Genomic DNA, 16,715 nt, shown 5'->3' with positions numbered 1-16,715 from the left:
TGTGCCAGCTTCTAGCCTCCCATGAAGGTAATTGAAGTATGGCAAAAGTAAAAAAAAAAAAAAAAAAAAAGTTTTAAAAAAAATATGAAGAAAAAAAAAAAATATATAAAAAAGTTTAAATCTCCCCCCGCTTTAGCCCCATCCAAAATAAAAATAAAAATTTTTTTTAAAAAAAATAAAACTTACACATATTTGGTATCGCCACGTTCAGAATCGCCCGATCAATAAAAAATAAAAAAGCATTAACCTAATCGCTAAACAGCGTAGCGAGAAAAAAAATCAAAACGCCAGAATTAAGTTTTCTTGGTCGCCACGACATTGCATTAAAATGCAGTAACGGGCGATCAAAAGAACGTATCTGCACAAAAGTGGTATCATTAAAAATGTCAGCTCGGCAGGCAAAAAATAAGCCCTCACCCGACCCCAGATCACGAAAAATGGAGACGTTAAGGGGATCGGAAAATGGCGCAATTTTTTTTTTTTTTGTGCAAAGTTTTGAACTTTTTTTTCACCACTTAGATAAAAAAAATAACCTAGGCATGATTGGTGTCTATGAACTCAATGGCCTGGAGAATCATAACGGCTGGTCAGTTTTAGCATTTAGTGAACCTAGCAAAAAAGCCAAACAAAAAACAAGTGGGATTGCACTTTTTTTGCAATTTCACCACACTTGGAATTTTTTTCCCGCTTTCTAGTACAAGATATGGTAAAACCAATTGTGTTGTTCAAAAGTACAACTCGTCCCGCAAAAAATAAGCCCTCACATGGCCAAATTGACGGAAAAATAAAAAAGTTATGGCTCTGGGAAGGAGGGGAGCGAAAAGCGAAAACATAAAAACGAAAAAGGGCCGCAGCGTGAAGGGGTTAAATGTGCAGCCCCAAACTAGATCCAATATTTTAGTTGCCGCCTCACAAGTGGTTTATAGAGGGGTAATACATTAGGAAATATTGGATTCTCATTTTATAGCCTTGTAGGCTATGTGCACATGTTCAGGATTTCTTGCAGAAATTTCCTGAGCAAAACATGACATTTTCTGCAAGAAATCCACATGCGTTTTTTGCGTGTTTTTTGCGGAAAAAAACGCATCATGTGCACAAAAATTGCGGAATGCATTCTAAATGATGGGATGCATAATGTATGCATTTATTCGCATTTTTATAGCGAAAAATCAGCAACGTGTGCATACAGCCTAAAACTTTGCTTGTTTTTTGCAAATTACTGAATTGCTCCTGCTTGAAAGGGAGAAATTCCAATAAGAATACAATAGATAACAGATATTTATGCCACTTCCTGAATTGTACTACTCCACCAACTGTGCCTCAATTCCTTCCAAAACCATTGGCATTGATATGAAGTAGTTCCCCTCTGCTGCTACAGCTTTTCTCTGGATTTTATACAGATTTATTTTCTATCCAACCACTGCAGAGTTTGAGCACTGATGCAGTTTACACAAGAGAAAAAAAAAAAAAAGAATTGGCTCTGCTGCTGGAGGTGCACTGGGGTGTGTCAATGTTCAGTAATACCTCCCCAGTCCACTTCCAGTACGATTTGTATATTTATTATTATACATTTTTTTTTTTTTATAGCGCCATTTATTCCATGGCGCTTTACATGTGAATACGGGGCAAATATAGACAAATACATTAAACATGAGCAGATAACAAGGCACACGAGTACATAAGGAGGGAGGACCCTGCCCGCGAGGGCTCACAGTCTGCAGGGGGTGGGTGAGGATACACTAGGAGAGGGAAGAGCTGGCTGTGCGGCTGTTCAGTAGGTTGAGGTAGACTCAATGCTAGATTTCTCAGAAGGGACACATCAGAACTCGAAAGAAGAAGAAAAAAAAAAAAAGTATACCGGTATTTTTTTTTTTAGCGGGGCAAAACACTTAGACAGCTGTAACACTACATCCATATTTAACCCCTTAACGACCTACAATGTATATTTTCAGAGCTTGAAAAGGAATGTTGATAGGTGTTAATCAGGGCTGTGGACTTGAGGAGTCCGAATAAAATTGACTCCAACTCCAAAACTGAATAATACCTTGTGTTCAGTAGTACAATGCAGGATGTGATGTCAATGTTTTCTCTGGTGTATGGGAAAGTTATGAGATGTCCTATAAATGTCTGTTCTGTTCCTAATCTCAGCTTTTAGTTGCGATGAATCAGTGCTGCACTTTATGTACATGATCAGCAGTGACCAACGCTGTGGAGTCGGAGTTCAGGGAAATTGAGGAATCGGAGGTTTGGCTTACCGACTCCACAGCCCTTGTGTTAATGGCAGTAAGCTTTCAACCATGGCTGCCATTAAATGGAATAGACCGTGAGGTTCTCTAGACGTGTGCGGCTGCTCAGAAATGGTTCCGGTTCTATTGGCAGCTTTGGATTTCATACTGAATGTTGCAACCAAGGGCAGACAAGACATGGATACACAGGGCAGGTCTATTCGGTGCCTGCTTGTGGCCCATCGCTTCCTGCATGAGTACTCATTAACTTATCAATAACTAAGTGGCAAATGACTGAATAGGTTGGATCTTATGACTATCTATACAAGACTGCTGGAATTTTGCTTATGAAAATCACGTGGATGGAAGCTAAATAGGATGTGGCTGAAATAGTCCAGCCCAGCAATCTGACCGAGCAGCCAGAAAATCCAGACAATGTATTGTACATCAAACAACAGTCACAATCCCCATGTCATTCTGTATATTTGGGAAGTGTCAACATTTCGATCATTAACTTTCATTCAGGATTTTACTCAACATAAATAGATGCAACAAACAAAACATTGGAAAATACTTTCATTTTAATAGAATAGTTAAAGAAATACCAAAAGGAAAATCAGTCATAAATGGCCCATATTTTACCAAGATCAACAAACGCAGATTAATTGCTACAGAACGACCATATAGTGCAAATAGGCGTCATCTTCACTTGCATACATTAACAAAAACCTTAATATGAACAAGCCATTAGGTTTGTTGTATATGACAAATCACAAGATCAATTGCAAGATATGCTTTCTAAGGTCTTGAAGGGCCTGTCCACTACTAGGAGAACCCCATATTGATCAATATGTTTGGCCCCCATAAAATAATAAAGCTTATACTCCCCTCAAGTGCCAGCAGGTTCTGCGGTGTCAGCACTTGCGGTCCCTGGGCTCCCATGCGGTTATGACACGTGATGCAGACGTCCAATCAGCGATGGTGTTACCGTCTCGGCCTTCGGACAAATTGAACTTGAAGAGGAAGTCCAGGCTGCAGCTGATCTGGGACTTCCTCTTCCTGCTCAATGGGGACAGCGACCCAGTGCCAATTGGGTGGCGGTGTCACGTGTCATAACAGCAGGGGAGCCCTGGGAGAAGGCGTGCCGACACTGCAGGAATGGCGCCGGCACCGAAGAGGAGTTGAAGCTGTATTTTATGGGGGCAACGCAAGGAGTATGAGAAGAAGCTGTCCAAGTAGTAGACAGCAACTTTAAGTTACATTCACAAAAAAAAATTAAACAAGCCTCTGGATGAACGCAGAATTCTTCCCTCCGATTCACATATATTTAACAATTTATAACCCAGTCTTTAGTCTGATGGATTAAAGAGGTTGTTTCTACAGGTCTTCACATAACTTATCTAATTGACAGGTTAGAATTGTAAATGGGGTCGTCACTACATCCTCTCATACGAACACAACAGAATCCAACTACATTATAAGCAAAACTTAGCAATTATTTTTTTCCCCACTGTCTGATATGACCGATTAAAATTACACATGTAAGAAGCGCAACATAACACCCCTGCCACAACTTTAATTGTACAATTACAATACTGGTAGCAAAATTAACAAGACAATGAGAGAACAAAGGAGCAGAGAGTGATCATGTACTGGTAGCAAATCTAAATGGTTCACCCTGTCTGGCCACTTTCCCCCCTGCACATGTGATAAGCCATTTGGCCTTCTAAAGAGCCATTTTCCATAAACCTGCATAAGGAAATAAAGTACAGGGTAACCAAGGCTGATCACACAGCTCCGACTGCTTACAGCCAAACTAGCTGAAAAAACGCTCTCCTCATTTACGCACACAGACAGCTATTAGGCTCAGAGTGAACAAAACCCTATTAGTGATGACCTTTCAAGCAGTTAGAAAAAGATTGAGCATTTCAATTTAAGTGGTCGATCCTTCTCTCCCCCAACATAATCTGCAGGGAGAGCCAGGAGACCCCACACACTTAAGGGTATGTGCACACGTTGCGGTTTTTGCTGCGGATCCGCAGCGGTTTTGACGCTGCGGATCCGCAGCAGTTTTCCATGTGGTGTACAATACAATGTTAACCTATGGAAAACAAAAACCGCTGTGCACATGCTGCGGAAAAAACTGCGCGGAAACGCTGCGGTTTATTTTCCGCAGCATGTCAATTCTTTGTGCGGAATCCGCAGCGGTTTGGCACCTGCTCCATATTAAAAATCTGCAGGTGTCTAAAACTGCTGTGGAAACTGCACAAAAAACCACGATAAATCCGCAGTACTTTTTGCACTGCGGATTTAATCAAATCCGCTGCGGAAAATTCCGCAACGGAATCCGCAGCGTGTGCACATGGCCTTATGGTCGGAAGGTCCGGTTGACTAACATGCATGGAGAAGTTTCAATACCACAAATGGAATCACACTGCACAGACCCGGTTTTTAGCTGGATCAGAACACTAATGTGTATGGTGCATCCCAAGCCTCCATGTCTGGCATTTATGCATGAGTATGGGTTAGAAGCAATAGCCAATATACCCCTATACACAGACTAATATTGATGCTTCTTGACTCTTGCCCAAAAGAGGTCGGGAGATCAACACGTGACATGGCCACTACTTTTGCTCTAGGCAAGACAAGCCACTGTCAGGAGTCTGACGGCATGTTTCTGAAAGGATAGGAAGACTTGGCAGATTGGGGAGAGATTAGGCCGTCTATTGTATTTGAGAAGCTTCTAAGTTTTGCAATACATTTTTGGTTTTAAAAGAAATCTATGGTGCTAGAACAAGTCAGGTGGCCCTTGTTCCATAACTAAATCAACTACAACATATTTTAAAGAAGTACCATTTGCTTGCTTTCAGAGGTGCACAAAAAATAAAAATAAAATAAAAATCGCACTGGGTTTGACAATTGTTTTCCACTCTAAAGCTGCATGTAAGGCAACACTTTGGCAAAAATCAGCATCAATACAATAGATTTAACAAAAGAAAAAAAAAAGAAAAACATGCTCTGATGATACAGGTGAGCTGTAGGTTTGTCAGACATTTCTTAAAAAATTCATCATTGTTAAAGTGAAAAAAAAAAAAAAAAAAACAATATAAAACAAAAAGAACGAGTTAACCCTTAGAAGATGCATTGATGACTATAGTTGCATTGTGACAGACATGAAAATACTGTCCGGAATGCGCTTGTGAACATGGATTCCAGGAACATCAAACTGTAAAGACCAACGTCCAGGTATAAATAGATATATCTTTCTCCTTTATATATATATTCTTATATCTTTATAAATACTCTCAGCAAAAGTTTTACTTTCTGCTCACAGTGGTGACTCAAAAAATCGGCAGCCAACAGAAAGCACCTCAATATATCATGGCAGTGATAAAGCATGGTCAGTTATGGAGACTGGAATAAAGAAAAAACATAGCCACCCAGGCCTCCTTTAGACAAAAAAGTGCTCAAGAAAAACAAGACATCTCTGAGGCTCATCCTCTGCTACGCCATGTATGTTTTTACCACCATCTGTATGGGCTTCTGGCATACTGGACATCCCTTCCGAGTCTTCTTAAGATTGCGTGCACACCGAAAACATGTCACCAAGTGGGCTGTACGCCCATGAACTACATTGCCATTACGTGGGCGCCGGTGGCAAAGCTTGCAAGATTCTAATAAAGGACGAGTAGAGTCCAGTGACGCTTCCTCGGAGGCAAGAAGAAGTTCTGAGCTGTCCGAAAGGGTTCTGACATTTGATGCCAGGTCTAAGGGCTCCAAGAAAGGAACCTGAAATTTGTTATCGCTGCTTCTCACTCGCACCATGGGGGCAGAAAGTGTTCTGCGGCAGTCTGGAATGTCAATTCCATTGTTCATTTCCAGGGAATTCGCTTTTGCTGGCAGAGTAGGTGTAGAGAGGGTATGAGTGAGAGGTGGACAGTCTGCATACCAATCCTTGCGTAAAGCCCAGCAGCGGAAGCAGTAGCGTTTCGCTGGGGAATTAAACTTATGGCAACTGGTACACTGCCAGCAGTCCTGAGGAGAGACACAAATAAGGTAAGAACTTATCCATTAGATCATTAAATGGCTGTCCAAAAACATGGCTGCTAAAAACAGCACACCAGTCCACAGGTTGCGTCTGATTGTAGCTCAGCTGCAATGAGAAAACCCAGCTGAGCTACAATACCACTCACGACCTGTGGACAGATGGGACATGGTCCCAATTTTCCTCATCAGAAAGCTAATGTAAACGGGCCAAACCTCAGATGTGATTTCTGTATCCGTATCATCACTCAGGCTTTGTGTGTCCTCTAAATCATCTCCATAAATTGTCAGCTCGATCACCTGAAGAGCACAAAGAACAAGCACAAATTATGGCTGGTGTGTACCTGCAATTGCTAGATATTATGAAATTTTATAAAGAGGCTTCTTTTGAAGCATTGAAGAGATTTCTAAAAATAGGTTGCGCGAGAAAAAAAAGCTATATCTAGAAAAAACAATGTATAAAACATGCCAATTAATGCATTCTTTTCTACACGTTTGTGACCAAATAAAAAATAAATAAAAATAAATTAAAAAACTGTTATGCTTAAGGTGTCAAGTTTATTATACCACTTGCCTTATTTTATATATCTCCCTAAATTAGATTTTGTATTAGTCTCCATCGAATTGCTATTTCTATAATTTAAACAGACCTAATTTCAGAATTTAGCTGCTGAGAAAGTCAGAAGACATGCCTGAAAATCTCATCTATGAAATCATGATGTGGATCTGACTCATTTCATAGTAGCACTACTCAAAAGTAGGGGAGCAAAAAACAAACGTGGGGAAGCCAAAGAACGTAGGGGCACATGTGCTACAAAACTCACTTTCTTTCCTTCGCCATCTCTCACATCTTCACCCTCGCTATCTTGAGACTCCAGACTTTCCACTTTCACCTCCACATTAATTTGATCTGACCGACTGTCATTTAGGAACCATAAGTCATCGGTGGTATCGGAAACCAGGGCTGTATCTATGTCCTGCAAGGTGGAAGAGAAGGTTCTTCACACACAGAAATGGTCACAGTACATTAAGTATTATTCATTAAGGCATGATCATACAGAAAGTCCTAAACACATTGCATGTGTTAGGGCCAGTCACGTTTGCCTAAACATGCTGTATGTAAGAAAAGGTCCCCGACTTAATGATGACTGTATAACCCAGGGTACATTAACACAAAGTTGGGCTCTTAATTGTAATAGGGCCTTTAAAAGGGGATGTTCACTTTGGAAAGTCTATTGAAGGGAACCCGACAGCAGGATTGTGCACAGTAACCTACAGACAGTGTCAGGTTGGCGCCCGGAGCACAGGCATACCATTAACTCAAAACTGAAAAACAACCACAAGACGGATTTCATCAACCCAGGAATCATTTTACTCAGTATAACAGCGCCAAACTGACACTGACTGTAGGTTACTGTGCACAATCCTGCAGTCAGGTTCCCTTTAATGTCTCAAGGTTACGTTCTCTGTAACCACCATTACTACCCAACCAAGAGACGACGATGCCGAGCTGTGAAACCGCCATTTCCCAGACTGCAGTGCATTGTCCTGTGCCATGCCCCCTGGGTAATGAGCATAAAAAGCAAGTAAAAAGATCCCCATCTCTGGAACCGTATGGCGCACTAAAAAAACCCCAAAAACATGGATTCCCAATCCTCAGAGGAGCTGCGGAAATAAAATAGGAGCAAAGAAACTGCCTGGTATCAGGCCTCTAAGTCCATTAATGGGGTTAAAGCAGATTTAGATCTATTAAAAATACATTTACATAAAAAAACACTAATGTCCAAAATATTACCTGGTTTGAAGGGATGTCGGTAGAACCATTACCAAGGGGACAATAATTTGTTCTCAGATTCCCCAAAAACCACCAAGGTAAACCGGCAATATCCCATTCCTCAAAGGAGAGGTCCAACTCATCTTGCTTTAGAAGAGCTGGATTTTTATTATCTACAAACAGACAAACAAAAGCAGAAATCCTATTAAATTTATGACCACCCAGGCCCTGTATGACTATCACTAGGGTACTAGTTTAGATGATCTTGAGTGATAAAATTCCTAAATGTTGCTGAAATGTTTAAGAAGTGTACTTAGTTCCTAAACATTTGAATCACAGCAGATATGTAATATGCTTTATGGTAATGTGCGTCTTGGGGCAGCTGTGAGCACGCAAATCACAAGATCATTCCGACTGATGCGCAAGAAAATCTGTGTGGCCTTTACTGTACCACCGATTGTGCACAGAGCAGTTTTGTGCACAAAAACCACTGCTGCACACAGCATCACTTGTTATAATATAAAGGCGCAATTCAGACCCATGAACACTATACGGCCTCCTGTGCAAAGCCAATAGGTTTCTAGGATATTCCTGTGAAAGTGGAGGTTCACCTTGTGAGCCGCAGCCCGATAACCCCAACACTGTATATATACAGAACTGTGCAACATTTTTCCCAAACTTGCCTAAAAATGCTTTAAAAAAATATTAACTACGGTAGTTTATTTTTTATCAATTACGGTAACAGGATGTGAAGTGAATGAACAAAAGAGAAATCTAATTAAATCAATATTTGGTGTGACCGTCCTTAGCCTTCAAAACCGCAGTTTACTAGGTACACTTGTACAGTCGGGGATGTGTAGGATTACAGTCAGGGGTATGAGTAACCAATTATATTGAACAGGTGAGAATAACCATCACTTTCACCTGTAGGTTGAAACAGTTATGTAAGGAGATTTAAAGAGCAAGGAAGGCATTCCAGTTTCTGGCAAAATATAAAATCTTTATTTAATAATTAAAATTCCATTCATGGACCGATGGGAGAAAGTTCTGCATTTCGAACGCAATCCCGCGTTCTTTGTCAAAGGCTGATGGGAAAAATTTACCCAGCAACCTTAAATATCACAATGGCCAAATCCAAATGAGGATAGAGCTCACATGGTATATTAAGTGCTAGGCAGAAAAATGCTAACAACCAGAGAAAAACAAAGAAAACCACTAAGAAATAGAAAGATGGAACAAATACAGATAGAAATTCAAAATATTCCTAAATGAATAATTAAAGTGGTTGTCTGGCATTTTAACCCCTTAATGACCGCCTATACGCCTTTTAACGGTGGCACTAAAGGGTACTTAAACCACAGCGCCGTTAGTGACGCTGAGGAATAAGGGTATAGCGCCCCCCAGAGTTGGAATTTCTCTGGGGTCTTGGCTACCAGGGGTAGCTGAGACCCCAGAGAACATGATTCGGGTAGTTTTTTTTTACCGATCCTGTTGTTGCGATCGTCGTTAACGGTATAACGACGAGCGTAAAAAAAAAGTGTCAGATTTTACAGTAAAAAAAAAAAAGTGTCAGATTTTCCATTTAATTTATCTCTCCTCTGATGTGCTTCCCCATCAGAGGAGAGAGAAATAGGGTCACCCAATTCCCCCCCCCCCCCCCCCCGGTACCTCTGGTGTCCCTGCATGCCCCCGTGAAGTCCCCTGGGCTGCCAGCATCAATAGGAATTTTCCTATTGGTTCATTTTGATCACTGTGATAGACCCTAACACAGTGATCAAAATAATAATAAAGAAAAACAGTAAATCAAACCCCCCTTTATCACCTCCTTAGTTAGCTAAAAATAATAAAACAAAAAGAATGTATTTATTTCTATTTCACCATTAGGGTTAGAGGTGGGCTAAAGTTGGTGTTAGGGTTGGGATTAAGGTTAGGGGTGCATTGGGGTTAGGTTTGTGGTTATGATTAGGGTTGGCGTTTGAGTTAAAATTGGGGGGGAGGGAGGGTTAGGGTTACCTTTGTTTAGGTACATCAGGGGGGTCTCCAAACGCAACATGGCGCCACTGTTGATGCCAGCCAATTTTGCGTTTAAAGAAGTGAAACTGTGCTCCCTCCCTTCTGATTCCTGCCATGTGCTTAAACAATGGTTTTCCCCACATACAGGGTATCTGTGTATTCAGGAGAAATCGCACAACACATTTTGTGGTCATTTTCTCCCGATACCCTTGTGAAAAAAATAAAAATAAAAATGGTTCCATGGTTCTTTGTGAAAAAAGTTAAATGTTTATCTTTTCCTTCCACACTGATTTAGTTCTCGTGAAGCACCTGAAGGGTTAATAAACTTCATGAATGTGGTTTTGCGCACCTTGAGGGGTGCGGTTTTTAGGATGGTGTCACTTTTGGGTATTTTCTGTTATATTGAAACCCCCCCAAGTCACTTCAAGGGAACCAGTCACCCCCAAAATCGAAGGTGAGCGAAGCCCACCGGCATCATTGGCTTATCTACAGCATTCTATAATGCTGTAGATAAGCTCCCGATGTATCCTGAAAGATGAGAAAAGGAGGTTAGATTATACTCACCCAGGGGTGGTCCCGCTGCGGTCGGGTCCGATGGGTGTCGCAGTCTGGGGCCTCCAATCTTCTTACGATGACGTCCTCCTCTTGTCTTCACGCTCCGGCGCAGGCTTACTTTGTCTGCCCTGTTGAGGACAGAGCAAAGTACTGCAGTGCGCAGGATGCGGGAAAGGTCAGAGGGGCCCAGCGCCTGCGCACTGCAGTACTTTATGCTGCCCCCAACAGGGCAGACCAGGTACACCTGAGCCGGAGCGTGAAGACAAGTGGACGTCATAGTAAGAAGATATGAGGAGCTGGACCAGACTGCCCATCGGAGCGGACCGCCTCCCCACCCCCTTCCCAGGCGAGTATAATCTAACCTTTTTCACATCTTTCAGGATACATTATAGAATGCTGTAGATAAGCCCCTGATGCCGGTGAGCTTAGCTCATCTTCGATTTTGGGGGTGACAGGTTCCCTTTCAAATGTGATGTGGTCCCTAAAAAAATGGTTTTGTAAACTTTTATCCCTTCTAACTTCCTAAGAAAAGAAAAAAATGTTGTTTCCAAAATTGCGCTGATGTAAAATAGACATGTAGGAAATTTTATTTATTAAAGTATTGTGTGACATCACTGATTTAAGGGCTTAAAAATTCAAAGTCTGAAAATTGCAAAATTTTCACCATATTTCAGTTTTTTTTAATAAATAAATGGAAGTCATATCGAAGAAATTTTTACCACCAACATGAAGTACAATATGTCACAAAAAAAAATCTCAATCACCGGGATCCGTTGAAACATTCCAGAGTTATAACCACATAAAGCGACTCGTCAGAATTGTAAAAATTGACTTAGTCATTAAGCACCAAATTGGCTCTGTCACTAAAGGTACCTTCACACTGAACAACATTACAACGATAACGATCCGTGACGTTGCAGCGTCCTGGATAGCGATCTCGTTGTGTTTGACAGGCAGCAGCGATCTGGATCCTGCTGTGACATCACTGGTCGGAGCTAGAAGGCCAGAACTTTATTTCTTCGCTGGATCACCCGCTGAATCGACGTGTGGGACGCCGACCCAGCGATGTGTTCACTGGTAACCAGGGTAAACATCGGTTTACTAAGCGCAGGGCCGCGCTTAGTAACCCGATGTTTACCCTGGTTACCATTGTAAATGTTAAAAAAAAACAAAAAACACTACATACTTCCATTCCGGTGTCTGTCACGTCCCTCGCCGTCAGCTTCCCGCACTGACTGAGCGCCGGCCGTAAAGCACAGCGGTGACGTCACCGCTGTCCTCCGCTTTACGGTCGGCCGGCGCTCACAGTCAGTGCGGGAAGCTGACGGCGAGGGACGTGACAGACACCGGAATGTAAGTATGTAGTGTGTTTTTTTTTTTACATTTACAATGGTAACCAGGGTAAACATCGGGTTACTAAGCGCGGCCCTGTGCTTAGTAACCCGATGTTTACCCTGGGACTTCGGCATCGTTGGTCGCTGGAGAGCTGTCTGTGTGACAGCTCTCCAGCAACGACACAAGGACTTTCCAACGATCACGGACAGGTCGTATCGCTGGTCGTGATCGTTGGAAAATACGTACGCTACTCACCTGGTAGCAGTGTTTTTTCAGGAGCCATGACAGCACAACGAGAGAGGGGATCCGCCCTTCAGGGACAGGAAACCTCAGACATAAAAGGGCGGCACTTCACTCCCCCGCCAGTTGGTTTACAGAGTATGAAAGGACCTTCTAGGTTAGTAGCACATAAACAATATTAATATATGGTACAATTCACCCAGTGAATAAACTTAGGAATTTCTCTAAAGGAAGTGTTGAACCCATAAACAAAGAGGGTAGGGAATATAAGGGTGCTGTCATGGCTCCTGAAAAAACACTGCTACCAGGTGAGTAGCGTACGTATTTATTCAGTCGCCATGACAGCACAACGAGAGACTTTCAGAGAAGTGAAAAGGTGACTAGGGAGGGATAATAGCTTCCAGCACCCTTCTCCCAAACGTGAGGTCGGAGGAGCCACCTAGATCTAATCTATAGTGTCTAAGAAAGGTGGATGGAGAAGACCATGTGGCCGCCTTACAGATGTCCTCAATCGATACTTCTGCTCTCTCAGCCCAGGATGTGGCTACCGCACGAGTGGAGTGAGCCTTTATACCTTCTGGAATCTCCACGCCACCTGCGGTATAAGCAAGAGATATCACCTCCCTAATCCATCTGGCTAGGGTATTTTTTGATACTCTAAGTCCCTTCCTAACCCCCTGGTAGGATAAAAATAATGCGTGGTCTTTTTTCCAGGTGTCTGTTACTGAAATGTATTTAAGAAGGCACCTACGTACGTCCAAACAATGAAATCTCTGCTCCTTATTGTTAGAGGGATTAGGACAAAATGAAGGTAGGATCACCTCCTGGGATCTATGAAATTTTGAGGCAACCTTTGGAAGATAAAGAGGGTCAGGACTCATCACCACTCTATCTTCCAAAAATTGCATATATGGACGTTGCCTGGATAATGCCTGAAGATCACTAACCCTTCTTGCCGATGTAAGAGCAACTAAGAGGGCTGTTTTGACCGACAGGATCTTGATCGGGACAGAGTCAATAGGCTCGAACGGAGCTTGTGTTAGAGCTGAGAGCACAAGATTTAGGTCCCATGGAACTATTCTCTGTTTAACAACCGGCCTGGATCTGGTGACCGCTTTGAAAAACCTTGTTATCCAGTGATTACTGGCTATGTTGGAATTATATAGTGCCCCTAGAGCTGAAACCTGAACTCTAAGGGTGCTGGTGGCTAAGCCTAACTCTAGGCCCTTCTGTAAAAATTCTAGGATCTGAGCAATATCAGGTTTTTGATCGATTTGTGCTCCTGAACTTGATAGGAACTTCCTCCATACCCTAACATAAATGCTAGTCGTGGAGGCTTTCCTACTTTTAAGTAGAGTATTTACAAGATTCTGGGAGAATCCCTTTCCTTTCAGAAGTGACCTCTCAAGTTCCACGCTGTCAGGTGCAAGTTGGTTACTCGTGGATGGAAGACTGGACCCTGGGAAAGGAGGTCCGGTATTTCTGGGAGGATCCATGGTTGGGAAATGGACATGCTTCTCAACCATGGGAACCAAGACCTTCTGGGCCAGAATGGGGCTATTAAAACCACTCGGGCTCCGTCTTCCCGAATTTTCCTCAGAACTATAGGAATGAGATTCAGAGGAGGGAAAGCGTAGGCGAGATTGAAATTCCAGGGGATCAGAAGAGCGTCGACTGCGTACGGGTTGTCCCTTGGGTCTAGGGAACGGAATTGATGGAGTTTCTTGTTTCCTCGACTGGCAAACAGATCTATCTCTGGACATCCCCACAACTGCACGATCTGATTGAAGACAGCCGGTTTTAGAGACCAGTCCCCTTGTTTGAGCTCGTTGCGGCTTAAGTAATCGGCCATGGTATTTAGATTTCCCTTTATATGAAGGGCCGTAAGGGAGAGCAGGTGATTTTCGGCCATCTGAAAGATATGATTTGTAACGTTCATTAATGACCTAGACCGTGTACCTCCTTGGTGGTTCACATAAGCAACGGTCACCTGGTTGTCAGAGAGTATCCTAACATGTCTACCCTGCAGAGGTATAAGGAACCTATCTAAGGCGCGTTCCACCGCCATCAATTCCTTCAGATTGGAGGACGTGTCTTGCTCAGAATGGGACCACAGACCCTGAATGCAATTGCCCTCCCAGTGTGCTCCCCACCCCGTGGGGCTAGCATCCGTTGTTATTACCCGTGATATCTGATATGTCCAAGGTACCCCTTTACGCAGATTAGGGATGTGTGTCCACCACCTTAGTGAACCCGTGGCCTCTACAGATAGGGAAAATTTTTTGTCAAGGTTAGCGCCCAGACGCCGAAAATTATGCAGAACATCCCATTGCAGAGCCCTGGAGTGAAACTGTGCCCACATCACCGCCGGAAAACAAGAAGTAAGTGAACCTAAGAGTGACATAGCATTTCTTAGGGAAACTACGGGATTACTAATTGCTCTGGAGGCCAGCCGGTGAATAGTATCAACTTTTGAGTCTGGCAGGCGACATTCCTGCTGAGCTGAATCCACAGTAAGACCCAAGAACTGCTGTGATGTTGAGGGCTGAAGACGCGACTTTTTGAAATTGATAATCCATCCTAAGTTGTGTAACGCCGCCATCACTTTCCCCAACTGTTCTTTACAGTGTACCTCTGAGCGCCCAACGATCAATAAATCATCCAGATAGGAAATTATTATTATATTTTGCTCATGAAGGTGTGCCATAACCTCCACCATAATCTTAGTGAACACCCGAGGTGCGACTGCAACACCAAAGGGGAGTGCCCGATATTGAAAGTGCTCCACTGTGCCGGCAAGAGAAATCGCCACCCTGAGAAAGCGCTGATGAGTTGCATGTATCGGGACATGATAATAGGCGTCTTTCAGATCTAAGACAACCATGAAGCAATTGTGAAAAAGAAGCTTTATTGCCGACTTCACAGATTCCATTTTAAAGGATGGGACCAGCAGGAATACATTCAGGCCCTTCAGATTGATGATGGTACGATAAGATCCATCTGGCTTCTTTACCAGGAATAAAGGGGAGTAAAACCCCGTACCTTGTTCCTCCGTAGGTACTTTAACGAGAACCCCCTTTTTTTGGAGATCTCGAACCTCTGACTCCAACGCCAACTGTTCTGCGGGAGAAGAACGGATAGGAGTTAATTTGAATTTTTCCAGGGGGGTATGGTGGAATTGGAACTTTAGCCCCTCTTTAATGATACTGAGTATCCATGGACTATTGGTGATTTTTACCCAGGCTGGGTAGAAGGCCAAAAGCCTACCGCCCACCTGGGCCGCCAGTCATTGATGCTTTTTAGAGTCTCTAGAAGAGTTAAACATGTAACCTCTACCTCTTCTCCTGTAAGAGTTGTATCTGGTCGATTCTCTATTTGAATCCCTGTCCGATCTTCGGCGATATGGCCCTCCTCTATTATAGTCCCGTCTATAGAAGGGTCTTGTTAGGAGAGGGAATCGCTTCTTACTGTCACCTGCTTTTTCTAGAAGCTCATCCAGCACTGGGCCAAACAAATGAACCCCCTCACAGGGGATGCCACATAGTTTTGATCTGGCCTGCAAGTCTCCTGGCCAGCATTTTATCCAAAGAGCCCTACGGGCCGCATTGGACAGTGCTGATGACCTTGCCGCTAGCCTAACAGAATCGGCTGACGCATCCGCAAGGAAGGCTGCTGCATCCTGAATCATAGACATAGATGATAGGATCTCGCTCCTAGGAACCTTATCCTTGAGCTGGTCTTCTAGATTACCCAGCCATACCATCAACGACCGGGCAGTGCAGGTGGCCGCAATCGCTGGTCTCAGGGAACCCGCTGATGTTTCCCAAGCTCCTTTAAGGAATACCTCAGCTTTCCTATCAAGCGGGTCTTTTAGGCTCCCCAGATCCTCAAACGGAAGAGACGTCTTTTTACATGCTTTAGCCACCGCCGCATCCAGTTTCAGGACCTTGTCCCAGGAGGAAGAAGCTTCTTCCTCAAAGGGATATCTTCTTTTGAACACTGGTGGGAGAGACCCCATCCTTTCGGGTTTTTTCCATTCTCTCGTAATCAGAGACTTAACTTTATCAACTACGGGAAATACTCTTCTGGATTTGCGATCTATGCCTTTAAACATTATATCCTGGATGGAACATTCCGCCTGGGTCTCCTCAATGCCCATAGTGCTATTGACAGCTTTGACTAAGCGGTTAACCCTGTCCAGTGATAGACAGGTTCGACTAGATTCCACGTCCTCTGATGATGATGACGGATGAGAATCCGAACTCACACCACCCGTGTCTGAATCCACATCCGAGGCTGGGGATAATATCTCCTTCCTCTTTTTTGAAACTGTCTTCTGAGACCTTATGGAATCTCTGACCTCCTGTCTAACCAGATCCCTAAGAGTAGACGTAAGGTCAGGGGTCTCGTCCTCAATTAATTGTTGAATGCAGATGCTGCACAATTTCTTTTTATGTCCATCCGGAAGAGGTTCCGTACAGATGGCACACTCTCTATGTTTGGATTTGGACACAGATTTCCTCCCCTAA

At 43.2% G+C, this 16,715-nt stretch overlaps 1 protein-coding gene across 1 annotated transcript in view; it reads right to left on the bottom strand.

Annotated features, from left to right (window-relative positions):
* Positions 1-2,788: 2,788 nt before the first annotated feature.
* Positions 2,789-16,715, bottom strand: part of MDM4 (MDM4 regulator of p53) — a 67,650-nt gene continuing 53,723 nt past the window's right edge. The window contains exons 8-11 of the mRNA XM_069756194.1: positions 8,065-8,216; positions 7,094-7,246; positions 6,486-6,569; positions 2,789-6,260 (exon numbers count right to left, since the gene is read on the bottom strand). Coding sequence (XP_069612295.1) covers positions 5,730-6,260; positions 6,486-6,569; positions 7,094-7,246; positions 8,065-8,216 — 920 coding nt within the window. The 3' untranslated portion in view covers positions 2,789-5,729. The remainder of the gene's footprint in view (positions 6,261-6,485; positions 6,570-7,093; positions 7,247-8,064; positions 8,217-16,715) is intronic.

The sequence above is a fragment of the Ranitomeya imitator genome, chromosome 3 (genome assembly GCF_032444005.1).
Source record: "Ranitomeya imitator isolate aRanImi1 chromosome 3, aRanImi1.pri, whole genome shotgun sequence".
NCBI lineage: Eukaryota > Metazoa > Chordata > Amphibia > Anura > Dendrobatidae > Ranitomeya > Ranitomeya imitator.
Note: the sequence above shows the minus strand (reverse complement) of the source record. Positions and strands in the feature narration are given on the sequence as shown.